The sequence below is a fragment of the Crocodylus siamensis genome, chromosome 2 (genome assembly GCF_052110815.1).
Source record: "Crocodylus siamensis isolate JL-2025a chromosome 2, ASM5211081v1, whole genome shotgun sequence".
In the NCBI taxonomy this organism is placed as follows: Eukaryota; Metazoa; Chordata; order Crocodylia; family Crocodylidae; genus Crocodylus; species Crocodylus siamensis.
In genome coordinates, this window is record NC_143396.1 from 221,404,613 (window position 1) to 221,424,033 (window position 19,421).

Below are 19,421 nucleotides of genomic sequence, written 5' to 3' on the forward strand. Positions count from 1 at the left end.
ATTCAGTATTATTTTAACTCAAGTGATTAAAGTGTAGTGTAGGGCTAAGTGCTTGGTTGTATTAGGTTCAAAATGAGGAATGAGATTAAATCAATTTTTCAAAACTTGATGAGCACCTGAAATGGTTGTAACAAAAATAAAATAGAAGTGATTTAGACAGCTAGTAATGAGTTCTTAGGCACTTTAGAAAAAATTCCCCAGAGTTCCATTTTTAAATGGCTTAAACATTTAAGATCTGATTCCTGTTGACTTCCTATGAGCCTCGGGAGGAATATAAACCACCATACTCTGAGGCATGTGTCAATCATAATTATTGAGGGTTAGAGGGAAATTTCACCTGGGGGCAGGTTATCCCATAAATGCTTATTTCAGGAATATTTCCTCTGAAGGAGCTGGCACTTCCCACTGTAAGAGCCAGAATACTGGACTAAATAAAGTAATGGTTTGTTCCATTACTGCTGTTCCTGTTTTTCTACAGTATGTTTGCTTTCTTTAGGGGTATTGTTGGGCAGTTCTGTGTCCTAGGTGGCAACAGCATGTGGGATAATGACATTGGCTGGGTCATTGCCACCATTTAAAGCAGTGACAGCTGCTATATTTGTGCCTCCTCCAAGTCAAAGTCTAGAGTTAATGTCCTGCTCACCCTTCTCCTCTTAGTTATGCTACTGCTTTTTATTTATATGCTTAGTTTAATTTCACATGGAAAGAACCATAACTATCTCTAACAGTGGCACCCACAGACATACCACATTGCTTCTGGGATGACCGTTTCTTACACTGGAGGCACTTTTAAATGTGTCTATGTGGCACTAAGGGCGTATTAGCTTGGGGGCAAACTGTTGGTCCTGCCAATCAGAAGAGTTAATAGCCCAACACTATTTTAGAGAAATATTTAATCTTAGAACCTCACTTTAATTAAATTTACAATGAACTTAATTTGGGATCTGCTGCAAACACCAGTATAGGCAGAAGAATAACAAAGGGAACTATACAGGTTAGAAATAAGGGTAGAAAATAGTAACATGATATTCAACCTGTGAAAATGTTAGCTATTAGAATGTAAAATAATGGAGCCACGGAGCTTCACAATACTATTTTTAGAATATATGCAGAGGAAAATAATTTAAACTGCATTCAGTAGGCTAGGGGAGAGAGTAGTACTTGGAAAACAGTAGTGCCAAAAAAGGGCCAGTTCAGTAATAGACAGGAAACTGAATATTAGCTTCCACTGGGATTTGACAGCAGTAAAGATTAATGCAATTTTTTAGTTTATTTTGTAGACACATTTTCTTAAGGAGAGCAGGGACTGTAGTCCCTATTTATATGCCACTGCTGAAGCCCTATTAGAAATAATATATTCAGAAAAATGGTGGCAAGTTGGGAGGGTATATAGGGGAAAAAACAATGTCCAAGAGGTTGAGTTGAAGATCTAATAATATCAAGGTTTACGATGTGAAGAAATAACCCGTAACTGGATTTTAAACTGAATAAGAATTATAAGTTATTTATAAAAATAGTGATAAAATCCTGATGCCAGGAGAATCAATTTCTGAATTTCCAGTGACTTTAGTAGGGCTGAGATCTTACCCCAAGAAGTTTTTTGGATTTTGAAAAGTATATGACCTTTATAAACCTCAAGAAAGAGCAAGATTTATGTCTGTTTAAGGAGTATGAGAAAGTAATGACAGAAATAATTATCTATGGCAGAGGCATAACTAATAAAGTTTTCATCCTGGGTCAGGGTATCACAAGTCTGGTGGACACTCTTGAGCCTGCTACTGCAGCCTCCATTCCTACCAGCAGTGGGCAGTGGGGAATTTGGCAAGAGAAGCGGCAGCTGCAGCATAGACTCCCTGAAGGGCCTCCATTCAGGCACCCCCTTTGTCAGTGCTTAGGGCTGGTGTTCAGCTCTTCCACCTCTGTTACATTACTAATCTATGGCCATATCCAGTTATCCCTGGCAATTGTGCATATAAGCATTCATATCTGTTCTGGCTATCTTCTTACACTGAAGGCAATGTAGCTGCCTCTCTGTGGCACTGTGGATAGACTGCTTAGCTTGGGAGCAGACTAATTGGTCCTGCAAATCTCAAGCACTAATTAGGCTATCAAAAGTGTTTCACGGAAGCAGCATACCACTTTTGTTTTGGGAAGCAACCTGTCCAAAGCAGCACAACAAGTTTGAAAGGACTGTTGCCACAGACAGTTTACTGTACTTAGGGGATAGTCAGGAAAGGAAGTGTTATGTTGGTTTTCAGGAGGAACACACATTTTTGTCAGTAATAAATAAAAATCATGCAAGGGTACTCTGCTCAAGTTCTGTCTTTTGTGTTGAGATAAAAAATGGAAAAAAATCTTTGGCATGTTTTGCAAAAAGTAGGGTGCTCATTTTAGTGCTTGGCTAAATTCTAGATTTTCCTAATTATATTCTGTATATGTACAAATTCTGTCAGTGGCAGGCCACCTTTTTTTTTTCTCTTAACTTGTATAATGTTATAAGCAATCCTATTCCAAGATCATTGCTCAACATCATTTGTTGCAATGTGACAGACCACTAAAAATACAGTATATTAAGCACAGTACAACCTCATTATAAAAAATTCCATTTATAATAGCACCCTTCTCTTAGCAGTCTTAACAGCAGGAACTGATCTTTTCTTCTCTCACCCCCCCATTATCATGATGTAGTAAATTGACTATTATAGCTAGCACCCTGTTTTAATGAATTTTTCTCTTGGATCTCTAAGGACTTATTGTAATTTGATTTTTGAGATTGGTAGGGCACATGACTAAAGCATTTTAATATAGCAAAATATAGAGAGAGACTCAAATAAAGCTTAATTTATAAAATAACAGCCTTCTCCAGGTTGGAAGCATTACCATAACAATTTAAAAGTTTATAGGCAGATTTTCCAGTTGCTTGTATTATTTGTCTGTGCCAGAGTTCAGTTTGTGTGATAAAGAATGGTAGTGTTTTCAAATAAGAATGGGACACTGCTTTGCATCTGTTGTTCACAGTTGTAAATGACTGTAAAAGGTACAAGGCAGCGCAGAATCAGGCTGTAAATTGTAACTGAAATCAAGCTGCTAATGTTTACGGTATTTGAGGGCATGGACACTTACATTTGGAATAGTTTCAGAAGAGGAAAGAGTGGACTCTTGCTATGAACTGTTATGTTCCAACAGTTAGGCCTCTGGTAGATGTAGTAACTTAAGATGTTATTAGCCAGTTAATCAAATTTTAAGTAGTAACCTTGCCACATATTTGTGCAGTTACTGGTATGATAATATAAGGAAGAAGCCACATAATTATTGCACAAAATATTTTGTGGTGGTTTCCATCGTACCTTAAATTGAATCTGTGGCCAGTACACTCCCAGGGCTGATCAGCACTTCCATCCTCAGGTGTGCTAGTCTGCTGATCAGTGCCCCCAGCCTTGGAAATACATGAGATCCTTTCAAAGGCCATGGCATGGCAGGAGATGTGATGTTGGGTTTGGGGATTAGATCCCGTTGCACCTTTAAATGAACATCTACTAGGCCTTACATGTGAACAACCTGAGAGCCATACAAATGTGACCGAATACACACAACTTTCATACTGCTTCATTCACAGTTAACTGTGGAGCAGTTTTGCTAAATTTGTATAACTTCCAGACCTTCTCCAATCAGCTAGCCAACAGCTTGATTTAAATAATTGATTTTTTTAAATCAAATTTCCTGTGGTGTTTTTTGGTTTATTTTTTAAAGAAAGTTGTATTTTTATTGGTTGATATAACAATTGAAAACTACAGTTCAATTCAACTACAGTTTTTACAGTAGATTTGGTATGTTTCCTATGAACACTCTCTCTCTCTTTTTTTATATATATAAATATAAATAAAAAAAAAAGTGTGTGTGTGTATATATGTATTGGGTATATTTTATATATCTATCTATCTGGTATATAGCGTGTGTATGTATCTATCTCTGTATCTATATATAGATCTTAGAGGTGCACCAATACATTGGTCTGATATTGGATCGGCACTGATATAAAGAAAATTCTGTATCAGAAATTGGCCTGAAATGGTCAGTAATTTGGCTAATAAATGGCCTGTGCATGTGTACCAGCTGCAGCTTAGCATGTAGGCAGTGGGGAGAGCTGCATACAGCTGGTAAGTCTGTTGTGGTGGAAGGGCTGGGGCAAGTGCTGGCTAGCCAGGGCAAGGTTGCGGGCACAGGACGGAGCCGTTCAAGGGATGCAGGGAGCAGTGGCTCTTGCTGCTTGTCCGGTGGCTCTTGCTGCTGCTCCTGCTGCATATCTGGGAGAGCATGGGTGTATGCCCCTGGATCTATAAAGAATCACACACAGCAGGCTGGAAAGAATCATGCACAGCCCCGGGCCTAGCCCGCCCCGCCCTGCCCCGCCCTGCCCTGCCCTGTGCAGATCTTGGGGACACATGCCGCACTCCTCCTGGATGAGTGGCGGGATCAGCAGCAGGACCCACCAGATGAGTGGCATGCAGCGGTGCCCGCCCTCCCCCTTTCCGCATCCCCTGGGTGAGTCATGGCTTGGTCCCAAACCCCGCCCCCCGCTGCTTGGCAGCACTAGCCCCACTCCTCCCTTGCTGCAGGGGTCTTGGTCTGCCCCCCCATGCTGCTTCTCTCCTTCCTCCCCTTCCACCACAATAGGCTTACCAGGTGGATGCAGGTCTCCAAGCTGCCGGGCTGCTATTGAAAATCAGATTGGTATTGGCCAATATGCCTTCTTAAAAATCAGCTATCAGTATTGGCCCCCAAAATCTCTATCGGTACACCCATAATGAATCTATATATACACACATATACTAGAGATGTATATCTGTAGATAGATATACTCTGTGTGTGTGTGTAATCTGTAAAGTATATAGTTTAACATAGTTAAACTGTTAGAAATCCTACTTTCCTAGTATGCTATAAAATAGTGAAATATATATTTCTAGTTTACTAGATGACTAACTTTTGCTTATGTTTGTATCGAGCTGCATTAAGATGGCAACTTGAATTTAAACATATACCATCACTTCAGATTTATTAAACAGAAGTTTAATATCTTAGATACAGAAACTATTATTTAAACATAGTGTCCATTTCCAAATAACTTTCATAGATTTCATAGACATTAGGGCTGGAAGGGACCTCGGGAGATCGAGTCCAGCCCCCTGCCCAAAGGGCAGGAAGTCAGCTGGGGTCATAGGATCCCAGCAAGATAAACACTGATATTAGTGTGAGATAACACTGTGATTATATTACAAGTATGAACTGTGGTTAGTGAATTAACCCCATTATTTCAGGTCACCCTGGAGAAAAATTTCTAAAATGAGTAGGTGAAAATCACTTGAGTTTTAAGTTCCTACTTGTTGAATTCCCTTTAAAATGAGGCAGTCATTTTTTATGTAGGGTGTTTTGCAAATTTCTGCCCCCTTTCAAGTTTCTAGAAGTCATAAATCCCATTTTCTTCCCCCTTTTTATTCATAGACTGGAAGAGAAAAACAAACTTTCCAGCTTTTTTGATTCCCAGTAGATTTCTTAGCAGAGAACCAGTCCAAGTGAAGCAAATATTCTTCCTGCACCTGAATAAGAAGCTACTGCTGGTAAAAGTGGGGTTAGTACTTTAACAAGTTCTGGTTCCAGGTGCTTTGCTAGTGACTTCCACCAGTTTAGTGGTGTGACTTTGTTTAAAACATCCTCAACAAACATGCACTGTTTGAATAGTTCACTTCTAGCCCTGAACTTTTCTTACGGTTGACATGATTGATGGGAGATTTATAGATGCCAATGTCATAGCAGCATTTTCTTCTTTGGCAGTTAGGCATCTACCCTGGTACTTTGTGTTAAGAATATTGGCAAGAAAATGAGGTGCAGGAAGTGATTGATCCATCGCTGCTTTACTGCCTGCAGTTTAACTTTGCTGTTGGGTATTTCTTTCTTTAATGTTTCTTGAAGTTCTTTCAAAATTTCAGCAGCATCTGCAATATTTTCTGTAGTTTGTCCAAGGCTATAGAAATAGGTTTTAGTGTATTCAGCATATTGTCTACATTCCTTGTTAGTCTAATATTGACTATTCTAGCTGGGATATTTCCATCAATTTTGTCATAATTTTCTTCACAGGTGGTCATCAGGATAGGTCAGTCAACCACTGAATTCCCTTATATGCCTTGAGGGAGAATTAGCTTGGATCCCCCAGCTCTCTTCAGTGAAGCTGAAGCAAACTGGTCTTTATGAAAGTATTTTGCAATTTCATCAACATTTTCCTTTATTATTGGTTTACTTAACTCTGGCTAAAGATTCATCACATGAGCACTTCACCCATGTGTTATAAGTTTCAGGTTTGCTTCATTATCTTCTATGTTTCTTTTAATCTTTGCTACATTTTGCAGCATTATCTGTGACAAGACATGACACTTGAATTTTTGCTTAAAGTTTGTTATAGTTTTTACTGCTACTTTTAAATATTCTGCAGTACGAGCATTTCCTGATGTCATTTGTTTTGTGAGAGAAACAGTTCTGTTTTCTGTTGTCACACAAGCATGTATTACTGGATCATTGTGTACCTTGCTCCATCCATCAAGGCTCAAATGAATACTTTTTCCTTTGATGCACTTTGTACACTGTTCAATTTCCTTCTTACCCACAGTTTTTAGTAGAGAGTCATTGACTCCATATTCTATTTTAATAGATTATATTAAATTTAAATCTTGGCCTGTGCTGTATTAAATTTAACTTTCATTTTAAACTGGATTATTTTTAAAAAGGAAAACTTAAATTAGAATTTAAATATAAAATTAAAAAAGTCCCATTCAAATAAAAAAATCTGATTTAAATTTTAAAAATCTGATTTTTTAAAAACTTTTTTAAAAATTTTTTTATCCACCCTGTCTATGCACAGCTATTAGAGAGTAACAGATGCCCCGCTCCTCTTTTTAAATTTTCTGCTTCTGAAGAAACTCCAAATATCCTTACCTGTTGCTAGAGGTCATTTAAAGCAATGTGTGAAACCTACTAAGGAAAATGTGTGTGTAACTGGCGCCTCATATTTAATAATATGCTTACTGCAAAAAGTAAAATACAATTTAAAAAAAATGTGATTTAATATTCTGGTTGATGTGGGTAGTTACAACATTGAAAAAGGAAGTTCTCTCAGGCATGCTGTGATGCTAGAACACAATAAGACCAAAGAGACAGTATTACAGCAACATCTTCTGGAAATGCTCAGCAACTATAGTGGGGAAAAAAATATTCTCAAAGCATTCTGAAAGCAGCTGTTCCCAACTATTTCTCTCTGGATCTTAGCCGAACTCTCTGGAGTGTCTGTAGCTCAGCCAACCTGTGGGTGACATAAAGTCTGGTGAAGTGTGTACTCAACCCCATCATCCAGAATTAATGAAGATATTAAGTAGTACTGGACCCAGGACAGACCTCTGAGGAAACCCACTTTCTTCCTCTTCCCAATTAGATGTTGAACCATTGATGACTACTTGTTGAGTTTGACAATCCACCCAGTTGTATATCAGTCTTACAGTACTTTCTTCTAATCTGTATTTCCTTATTAATGAGAATATCATGAGAGACTGTGTCAAAAGCATGGTAAAAGTCAAGATATAGCACAACCATTCCTCTCCCCCATCTCAGAGCCTGTCACCTTATCATAGAAGGAATATGATCAGCCTTCTACGCCTTGAATATCTTGGGTTCTCCCTATCTTCTATTTCTAGATTGTCTTCCTCGTTCAGTAGCGGACCTAAACTTTCCTTGGGTATCGTGTTACTTCTAAAGTACTTTTAGAATTGTTTTTTTTGTTGCTGTTTATGTCCCTTGCTAGCTGTATCTTAATGTGTGCCTTTGTCTTCCTTATATTCCCTCACTTGGGTTTAAATTTGACCTCATTTCAGGCATTTGAAGTTTGCATATGGGTATTAACTTTGTTCCATTTCCCATTCTACATAGCAGTACACGATCTCAAAAAACAATATACGTACTGATTCATAACGTTGCATATCTGCATGTAGGATTGCAGTACAATTCAATTGCAAATTGCAGTTCAAGTCAATTTGGGTAAAAACTGCTCCCCTGAGGCTCTTTTCACTAGACAGTGAAAACTATTCAGTTTACTATGCGAACTGCCTTAGGATCATAAAGAAAAAAAAAAAAAGACTATGGACAAGATCCCAGGAGAAATTGTTTTTAAAGCCTTTTGTTATCAGAAACAAGGAGTGCATTATTATTGCTCTAAGGCAAAATGCAATATGAAACTTCAGGGACACGCATATACCTGATATCAGCGCATGGACAAATGGAGACAGTTTTTTAAAACTGAAGCCCCCGAACTATCTCCTTCAAAATTCAAAATGCCAAATCTATACAAGCTTAAATTGTGTCTTTAAGAGTCCCAACACAGAAAGAAGTAATGAGGTAAATATTTGGATTATGAGATTGAGTGTCTGCTTAGCATATTTGTGGATGCCACCAAGTTGGGTGGAGTTGCAGACACTCTGGAATGCAGAGCTAGGATCCAGAATGACCTGAATACACTGGAGAAATGGTGCACCATCAATGAGATGAGATTCAGTAAGGACAGGTGCAAAGTTCTGAACTTCAGTAAGGATGAAATAATTGCATGCACAAACATAGACTGGGGGATGACTGGCCAGGGTGCAGTACTGAAGAGAAGGTTCCGAGGGTTACAGTAGATCATAAACCGAATATGAGCCAACAGTGTGCTCTTGTTCCAAAAAATACCAATAGCCTCCTGGGTTGTGTTAGCAGGAGTGTTGCTTGTAAATCCATGGAAGCAGTTCTTTCTCCGCATTCATCATTGGTGAAGCCTCTCCTGGAGTATTGTGTCCATTTTTGGGCCCCATGTTTCAAGATGGATGTGGAGTTTGGATAGAGTCCATCAAAAATCATTAGGTGCATTGGAAATATAATTTTAAGGAAAGGCTGAAAGACCTAGGGGTTAACTTAAAGAAGACCCCTTCTTAAAAGAAAAGAAGACCAAGTTGGGATTTGATGACAGTCTTCAAATACCTTAAGGAAAATTACAGGGAGGATAGAGATGTGCTTTTTCTGTAGCTTTTTTTTTTACTTTAGTCTTCACAAATAAGATCAGCTATCAGATGAATAGCTAAGTTGGCAGCAAGAATAGAAAAGGAGATCATTAGCACAGGGGAAGAATAGGCTAGAAATTATTTAGAGATGCTAAATGTTTTTAAGTACAGTGGACTGGACACGGTTCAATTAAGGAATTAGCTACAGTAATTGTAGAGCCAGTGGCTACTGTCTTTGAGAACATGTGAAGGTCATTTGAGGCTACAAAGCACTGGCAAAGGGTAAATAGATTGCCCCTCTTTAGAAAAGGGAAGATGTAGAATCAAGGTAATTATAGACCAGTTGGTCTCCTCTTGATTACCTGGAAAGATACTGTAATATAAGGAATGTATTTCAGAGTACCTAGGGGAAAACAAGGTGATTAGGAGTAGCCAACACGGATTCACCAAGAGCAAGTCATGCTTGGCCAACCTGATTTCTCTCTATGACAAGTTTCTGGGTTTTCTGGGTAGGGGGAGAGCAATAAATGTGATAGAGTTTGACTTGAGCAAGGCTTTTGACATTATTTTTCATAATGTTCTCATTGGTAAGCTAAGGAAGCATAGTAGGTGAAATTGCATAACTGGTTGGATCACTGCTCAGAGTAATCCTTGATGGCTTGATGTCTAGTTGGGAGAAAGTATCAAGTTGTCACCCCCAGGGTGCTCTCCTGGGTCTGGTACTATTTAGTATAGTTATTAATATTGAGTGCACACTTAGCAAATTTGTAGATGACTTCAAACAGGGTAGTTGCACACACTGGAGGATAGTATTACAGTTCAGAATGACCCTGATAAACTGAAGAAATGGTCTGGAATTAATAGAATGAAATCCACTAAGGACAAATGCAGAGTCCTGCACTTAGGAGAGAACAATTTTATGCACAAATACAGACTGCGGAATGCCTGGCTAGACTGCAGTAGTGCAGAAAAGGAGCTAGGACGGTGTCAAACTCACTTGGTCCTGTGGGCTAGATGAATAGCATGGGACCAGTCCACAGGCCAGATGAATAGCACAGGGATGACTCTGCAGGCAAGATTGCACCCTCCCCCCAGCTCCTGGATCCAGCTCCTGCTCAGTGCTGAGTATGCAGCACAAGTTTGTAGTGGGTGCCACAGATGTTGGATCTAGCATGCGTGTTTGTGTGGGGAAGTGGGGGGTGGCTGACACTGCATGGGTACCATGTATGATGTGGGTCCTGGTGCAGGCATTGCATGAGGCCCATGTTAGCATCAGGGGCCAGATGATATGGCTCTGCAGACCAGATCTTTGATACCCAATGGGTGTAATTCTTCCACCTTGCTCAGTAGTGGTGAGAATTTACCTGGAATACTGTGACTAGGTTTAGGCACAACATTAAGGAAAGATGTGGACAAATTAGAGTCCAATGGATAGCAACAAAATGAGTGGAGGTCTGGAAAGCATGATTTTTGAGGAAAGGCTGAAAGAACTGGACTTTTTTAGTCTAGAGAAGATAAGATTGAGGGAGGGTTTGACAGTCTTCAGATACCTGAAGGGTGGATGTAAAGAGAATGATGTGACAGACTATTTTCTGTGGCCACAGGGGACAGGACATGGTTTCAAATTGCAGCAGTTGCGATTTTTTTGGCTATTAGGAAGAATTTTCTAAGCATATGTGGGTGTTAAATATTAAAGCAGGTAAGGATTTTGTTGCTTTTCTTAGTGGCACATTTTGTCTGATTGCAAAAGGTGGGATTTAGTAAAGAATTCATAAGACAAGTGCATTTGTTATATACAAATCCCACTGCAAGGGTCATGACCAATAAACTTATATGATCCAGTTTCTTTAGAAAGGAGGAGCTCAACAAGATTGCCAGTTATCCCTCTTGCTACTTGATTGAGCATTGGAACCATTGACTATAGCTTTAAGGACTAAGAGTGATTATTAAAGACGTTACTGTAATGTAGGAAAAAGAGAACACAAGATCCTGCTGTATGTAGATTATGCACTATTGTTCCTGTTACAGCCTGAGAGATCAGTGCCTGCCTTTGCATTATTAATATACTGCTGGTAGGTACATGTGGGAGATGCATTGCATTGCAGGCATTGCTTGGTCACATGTTTTGGTCGTGTCCTATTATCAGTTCTTTTTGGAAAGAAATTATAGCTCGAGTTAATATGGTTTTCAACATAGCACTGATACCATTGGCAAATATGCATATTCTTTGGTCTATGTCTAAGGAGCTCAAATTGAATTCTTTTCAGATTGAATTCCTGCAGCAGGCCTTGTTAGTGACAAGCAGGTTTGCATTACTGCTTTGGAAAAGTAGGACAGCTCCAAAAATTGAAAACCTGGTATAATGAAATGGCTTTACTAGCATCCATAGAAAGGATTGTGTTTTGCAGTTGTAGCTGCTTTGAAAAGTTTTAGTTCAATCTGGAAAGATTTTTTTTTAGGCTATTTTGGCAATTAAATTTTAGTGGATTATTAGCCCTTCCATGGTTATCCTTTTTTCTTTTCTATCCCTCCCACTTCCTTCCTTCCTTGTTTTCCTTTATTATTATTATTATTGATAGATATAGATGGATTGATGCATGCATACCTACCCCCCCCCCGTCATATATATAATTACACACACACACACTCCTGATTTTTGTGTTGCAATTCAGAATCAATAAAAAACTAAATAATATTGAAACGGGTAACCTAGAGAGGTTATGGAAATGTCTTTGGAGGTTTTAAGGGGAGGCTAGACAAACACTTGGATGAGGTGGTTTATATGGGGGTTAGTTTGCCTTCAGCAGTGGGTTGGACTACATGACCTTTCAAGGACGCTTCCAGCCTGATTTTTGTATAAGTTTTTAAAACTCGCTCATTGAAAATAGCATAAATACTAATCCTTATTATAGTTAGCAGTGATTATGTAGTAGTCAGTCTCTAATCATACATCCCAAAGGGGTGATCTTTTCATTTTGTTTTTAATATATTATCTGAAATACTTATTTGTTACTAACTCATTAAATCTGTGGATTTCCAAAATTTCTTGTTCTGTGACGCTATCATGCCACTGAATGATAGCCACACAGGATTTTTATTTTGCCAAGGGGAAGGCCCTATTCCTTACTGTTGTGAGATTTGCAGCATCGTTCCAAAAAAGACTCGGTGGTTTTAGGGAACTGAGCCTTTCTGCTTTTCTGCTGGAACAGTCCATACAACTTTACTTAGAAGATCTTGGATTCCCTACTTCTTGGTCTTCTGGAGAATAATTTTTTGCAAAATCAGCCTCCATAGCTTTAAGATCCAAATAAGATCCTTCAAAATTTAGTAAGGAGAGTAACAAAAATCCTACAGAGGAAACATACAAAAAAAATCACTTGTCCCCCTTGACATGTGCAAGGTAAAGGCTAGGGACAGAAGTTACACACAAACCAGTTTAAGTGATCAGAAACTGGTTTAAAGCTGTAACAGAACAGAAGTCCATAGCATATAAACCATTTTCAAAATAGCCAGAACTGGTTTAAGATAAACCTGGTTCGATGTAGTATCAGACTTAACTGATATAGGTCAAAATGATTTATGGAACTTTTGTCCCAGATCCCCTCCTGGTTCAAGTTACCTCACAGTCCCTGAACATACCAGGATTCTTTGCAGCCCTAGGCTGTGCTGTTTGCTCCAACAGCCAGGGTTTGCCTTGCCCCTCTGCTCCCTAGCTGGAGCACTGTCACTCTGGGTAGCTGAGAAGGGGGTGATAAGAAAGCACCAGACCCCACAGCTGGGTGCTGCTGAGTGGAGTGATAGATATATATGTATGAGGGTGGGGAGAGGAGGGAACCAGGTCCCCTGCCAGGTGCTGCCTGGGGAAGGGAGCCTGCAGCATGGGCTTAGCCCTGGCTCCCCAGAGCCAGGAGCTGGGAGCCACAGCCCCTTCTCAGTCTTTAGGCTGGCTGAGGGCAGGGGGTGGGGAAAAGCCTGGCACTGGGTCTTGGCTTGAACCCCAGAGCCAGGAGCAAAACTCTCTTTTCAGCCTCTGGGCTGGTTAGGAGGAGGGAGAAGCCTGTACTGGGGCTTGGCTTCGCTCCTCAGAATTGGGAGCAGGGCTGGAGTCCCCTTCTCAGCCTGTGAGTGGGCCAAAGATGGGGGGCAGAAGCCCAAAGCAGGCCTTGGTTCCACCCTCCAAAGCTGGGAACCTCGTCACCATTCAGCCACCCCAGAGGCTGAGAAGGAGACTCCAGCCCTGCTTCCAGCTCTGAGGGGCAGAGCCAAGCCCTGGTACAGGTGTCTCCCTCTTCCCAGCCAACTGGGGGGTTGAAAAGGGGGCATGGCTCCTGACCACCCAAGCCCTGGTGCATGCTTCTCCTCTTCCTCCTCTCCCCTACTCCCCCAGTGAATCCTGAGGCTGAGAAGGGGCCGTGGTTCCTTGTTCCCCTGCCTCCTTCCCCACCTGGAGTCTTGTGAGTCCATGTGGGGCAGGGGTAGCTGGGGGCCCCCTCTGGCAAGGCTGGGGGGGCGGGCAGTGGACTGCAGGTCTGGAGTGAGGAGCACTGGCAGGGCTAGGGAGGCTTTGGCTTGAGAACGAGGGGCAATGCCATGGGCAGGGTCAGGGCACTGGTATATTGGGGCTGCTTAGCACCAGAAAGCAGCAGGGGGGATAGCTGCAGCTGGACCCACATCCTGGTGAGTGGCCAGGATAAAAAAACAAAATGAAACAAAATCCAATGCCAAACTATATAGGTACTTCAAATTTATTTTATTATAATGATTGAGACACTGGTAGGCTTCCAAATTGCCTTAGAACTGTAAATATATAAATAAAGCACTGTGTTTAACTGATACATACCTATACATATATGGCATTTCATTTTTAATAGCAGAAAAATGTGGATTTGGAGGATTACCTATACATATATGGCATTTCATTTTTAATAGCAGAAAAATGTGGATTTGGAGGATTTTAATCAGAATTTGGGATTTTTAAATAGAGAAAACCAGGACTTCTCATCATGATTATCTCCTCTTGCCTATTTTTTCTCTGCATTCCTAAGGAACCACAAACAACAACATAAGATTTAATATTTGAAGGGAGTAACTTAATAGTAAAACAGATTATGCTTTAAGATTTTGGCAAAAGTATCCCAGCCTGTAAATAAAAACATATCAGTCTGAATTTATATCAAAGACAAACTGCATATAGGCCACCAGAGCCCATGATAAAAAGATACAGCCATCTGAAAGCCATCTACAATTTCCAGTGCTTCAAACCACCTTCTCTTCTCCTTGAGAAAGCAACAAATTTGACTTCTTGATGGAACATAGCTCTGGCTCCTTGTAATTTTTCATCCCTTTGGCTATCATGTAACTCATTTCTGTGATGCCTGTTTCACTAAAATTTTGTATCATTGGACGTTCGAAGGTTGTATTATTGGGCTTTGTCAGGGGTGTCAAACTCGCCTTGTACTTTGGGCCAGATCCAGATTTACCCTCAGGTTGATTATCATATACACTTGAGCCCATGGGACCTTGCTTTTGTGCCAGGTGGCTCCTTTTCCCCCACCCCTTCCAATCTAGCCATGCTGGTAGTCCAGTGGGCCAAATAGTGTTGCTCAGGTGGCCAAGTTTGGCCCTCATGCTTTATGTTTGACACTTCTGGGTTATATGATACAATTCTGATTTTTACTCCTTTCTCACTCTCTCCTCTGTCCCATTCATGGACTCTGTTTGAGAGAGCCTGTTAAAAGAAAAGGTATAATTTCTAAGATCTCTTGGTCCAATAGAAGTACTGCATCATCCAGGGGGGGATCAGGGTTCCATTCAAGGTATTTCTTTACTCCAAAGAAAAAGGGAAGTCTTGATCCCTTTCTATATCTTTCTGTTCTGTGTTGTTCCAAGAAAACTGATCTGCCTGCCTTGCCATATTCAGTTCTTACTATTAACCTTGTGTGTCTAGCTCTGCCATCTGCTGGTTGTATGCAATGTGCTAAGATCAGGGTTTTGAGGGTTCTGAGAGAGAGATTGGGAAAGCTCTCTGCATTTTGCTGACAGTTAATAATTTTAATTTGCATTAAGTTTGCTGCAAATGCAAACCAATGCTTTTAGTATACTCTTGGTAGCTGAATAAGTGTATAGGTGATTGCATGATGGATACAGGTTTCCTGTCAATTTAGAATGAAGTTGGCATGACAGAAGGAGACCAGAATGGAAGGAATAGCCTGAAATGAAAGTGCAAAAGAGGTGAGACTGAGGAATGTTGCAGAGGTTTTTTGTACATGGTATTTCAGATGAAACAGGAGGCAATTTTTATGCACTTGAGGGGATGTGGAGGGCAAATTAAAAGTTCAGATCTCCATAGGAAATATTAATTACTGACAGTAGGCACAAATGTTAAATTGCAGACAAGGAGGAAGGAAGGAGTTAAATGAAATTTTGGATAGTCAGGTTATTTTATGAATTAGTTATTTTACTTCTCAGCTCTGGATATGCTGAGAAGAAGGAAATTGTTAGAAGCAGAGGATGATGTTTTGCCAAGCAGAAAATGAATTGAGATTTGTTGAAAAGGATACTTTATGGAATGTGGTCTTTTTTATTTCAGACATGCAACTTTCTTTCAATTGCATCTTTCTAGTGCTGTTTCTCTAAGTTTTTGTGAAAATTGGTGTGAATAATACTGAAGCAGGAAAAAAGTATTTTTCATTAGCCGGTTTAATAAACTTTATTCTTTTTGGTGATGTGTATGTGTTAAACACTGCTGAATGTTTAACATTTAGTACCTTTTCATACTTCAGGCTACTAATAAATTAAATTGCGTCTCATTTCTTTTTCTTTCTACTCCTTCCTAGGAACCCTGAGTCCTTTTTCCTGGAACCCAGTGGGGTTTACTTGTGTGCTTAATTGTAATTCCTTTCTTTTTCTCATTTAAAAGTTCAATATTTCTTTTTAAAAACAAGTTTTGAAAGGTCTGATAATGGAAAGTCTGTTGTGTTAAAATAAAAAAAAGATTTTGTTTTAGTCTTGCAGTGCTATAGTTGAGGTCATTGAAGGCTAACTTAATAAGGAGAAATGCATGTACAGAATTGTCAGTCTATAAAATGCTACTTAGAGTCTTTGGAGTATTTGCAAGCCTGTTTAATTGCTGTTAGCTGCTGCTAGGTCAATCTACATGGCAGTAGCATAGTTTATTATAAAAATGGCAACCTGCTGCTTGTATACTAAAGAAATACCATCATGAAAATCAGTATTAAGAGAGTTCATAAAAAGAAAAAAAGGATAGAAAAAGAAAAATGGCATAAATGAACAATAGCTGTGCATATGTTTCCATTTTATGTAATAAAAGAAACATTAAATTTACTACATAATGCATTTTCTCATATTGGGCTATTTTAATATTAATTGTTTGTCATGTAAGAAATTATATTGCACTAATAACCACATGATGTTCAAGTTATTTTAGAATTGGAGGACTAATTGTTTTATAGTTTATATATTCTTCAAAAATGTATTTGAGTTATTGTATAAACTTAATAAGCGTTCTTTACCTTAGTTGAAGAGGGGAGACTGATATTATTTGCCAACTTTGCTGCATGTCAGCACCAATACATTTATTTTAAATTATCTGACTGATAGATTATCAAATATATTAAAGTTGAATTAATTGCACTTCTTTTATTTTTTCCACAGAATATAAAACCAAGAAGCGCATGATCCTCAAGTTTTCTGTGAACAGCTTCATAAGGATCTCTCCTTTAAGACTGCTGTCGAAGTAGCACTGATAATAATTTGGCTGAAGTATAATGTGGTAAAGCAGAGGAATAGAAGTTTTCCATCTGTGCATGGGCAATGGACTTATAATGCTTGTTATTTTGTGAGCTAAAACAGTTTTGGAGTGAATTGAACATCTGAAAATGCGGCCATGGACTGGTTCCTGGCGTTGGATTATGCTCATCCTTTTTGCCTGGGGGACATTGCTCTTTTATATTGGCGGACACTTGGTACGAGACAGTGAGCACCCAGATCATTCTAGCCGTGAACTATCTAAGATACTTGCAAAGCTTGAACGTTTAAAGCAACAAAATGAAGATTTAAGGAGGATGGCAGAATCTCTCAGGTAGGTTTTAATATGAATAAATTATTTTTTTTATAAGTGTTTATGAGGTGTCAGAAGGTTATTTGACAAGTTTTATTTTTAACTGCATGTGCACATTGTCTTAACATGAAATATAGCTTCTGCTAAACTTTTTTCTAGTTATTATAAACACTATATATTTTCATATTGGAACTTAAATTAACATTTTTCCATTAATTTGTACTTGTACTTCATGATTTATTTTGAATAAACCTTTTGAAAAATATGACGTGATCATGACAAATGCAGGTATCTTAATGCAGACTTTGATGCTTCAGAAAGACGGACATAATTTTCAATGTTGTATATTTGTTATTTTCAAATGTAGGATGTTGAAACAAATATGCATCGTGTTAAATATTTTTCTGAGTATCCAGATTGCTTGGAATTGACGTTAAAGTCTCTTCACTATATTGTGTATTTTTGGTGTTCATACTTCATAGAAGTAAAAGAATTAATTTGTATTTTTGTAAATTTGTAAATAATTTATATTTACTACATACAATACAGAGAATCCATTGCTTTGGTCATCTTTATGGTTGAGTGGACCAGTGCATGCAACATGGATTTAGTTTTTGAAAAATTAAATTATATTTGTACCCTTGGGTCCTATCCAACTCAGGAACACTTTTCAGTAACGTCCATCTTTTACTAACAATAAAAGTAGAACTGCTAATGTTTGACTATCATGTTAAATAGAACTGTTTTAAGCCGCTCTAATTACTGTGGGTGTCTCTGCATGTTCTCTGACACGTTCTGATTAGAACACATTGGAGCAGACTTGATTAATTGAGTGTGCTGGAGCATTCTAATTAGACCACTCCAGCATGCTGCAATGTCTCATGTATTCACTGTTCCATAGTTCAAAATGGTAGTGGGGATGCTTTAACTGAAGCTTGTCGAATGAACTTCAGTTAAAGAACCCGCACTGCTGTTTTGGAATGTGGAATACTGAATACACAAGATGCTGCACCATTTTAATTGGAGCGGCTCCCAAAACGCTCTAATTAACACCCCCCACCCCCATCCTCCCCCGGAGCATGTGGATAGGCACACTGTGCGTTTTAAGCCAGTAACAGTAGCCAGTTGGTTAGCCGTTTTGGAGCTGAACTCTGATCGTAAGTGAAAGAAACTTTTGAAATATTTGTGTAGTATAGTGGTCTCAACTTTTTTATGCTCCAGGCCTGTCTCTAACTTTTAGTGAAATGGATATCATCCCATTTTTTAAGCCAATTTATTTAATACAGTGCTTGCCTTATTGCATAGGGGCTGGGCAGGGATGAGTATGCATTTATCTTCTCATGCTCTGTGGTACCCTAAAAAGGAAGGTAAGAGCCCAGGCTGGGGCTGTTGTATCATGGAAATAAATGTTTTTGAGTTGGTAGTGTTGATGTGAAGGTTTTGAATTCTTTGACACTGGGCAAATGTTCTGGGAAGGACTGTTATCAAGAGATAGGATCCATCTGACCAGAACTGGAAAGAGCACATTGTCTGGCCAGCTTACCAATAAAACTTTAAATTGCGTTCCATGGGAATGCCAAACAAAACTCTCCAGAAACTGAGCAAGTGATCAGGAGGGGAAAGGGATGGAAACAGCAGTTCAGGTTGGGGCCGGGGCCGGGGCCGGGGCCGGGGCCAGGGCGCTAGAAGACAGCAATGCAGAAAGGATACAAGCAGGTCAAAATGCAAAATAAACATGCATGTACACAAATGTGATGCAAGTATATATATGTGAAAAATATGGGGAACAAAAAAGATGTGCTGGGAGTTGCCGCTTTTGAAAAGAGCTACGATTTGGCTGGTATCACAAAGACTTCGTAGGACAGCTACCACAACTGGTAAGTCAACATTAAGGGGTGCACTGTATTGGAAAGACAGGGTTGGAAGGAAAAGAAAAGTGGCATTGTTTCCTTATATGTCTAACTTATGTACACCTTGTTTTCTGGTTCAGGAGGAAGAAAGTAGCAGCTCAGAACATATTTGGGTAAAGATAAAAGACACTATTACAATGGTGGAGGTTTAGTATAGAACAAGTCAAGAAAAAGAGGTAGATGAAGCACTCTTCCTGGAAATGACAAACTTATATAAAAGTTATGAGATGGTATTGATGGAAGACTTCAATATTCTGGACCACTGCTGGATGAATAATATGACCAGACATAAAATGTTGAGGAAGTTCCTCAATGCTGAGAATACAGCTATAGGTAATTGTTTACTTTGGGTCTTGTCCAGAC

At 39.3% G+C, this 19,421-nt stretch overlaps 1 protein-coding gene across 7 annotated transcripts in view; it reads left to right on the forward strand.

Annotated features, from left to right (window-relative positions):
- The window catches only part of FUT8 (fucosyltransferase 8), a 286,256-nt gene that overhangs the window by 120,991 nt on the left and 145,844 nt on the right, over positions 1–19,421 (forward strand). For 6 of the 7 annotated variants that reach the window (XM_090033168.1, XM_090033167.1, XM_090033165.1 and 3 more), the window contains one exon: positions 16,743–17,169. In XM_090033168.1, the coding sequence (XP_089889294.1) occupies positions 16,967–17,169 (203 nt within the window). In that variant the 5' untranslated portion in view covers positions 16,743–16,966. Of the gene's footprint in view, positions 1–6,330; positions 6,351–16,742; positions 17,170–19,421 lie in introns of those variants that run through there. The other variant, XM_090033166.1, reaches the window with a different exon arrangement.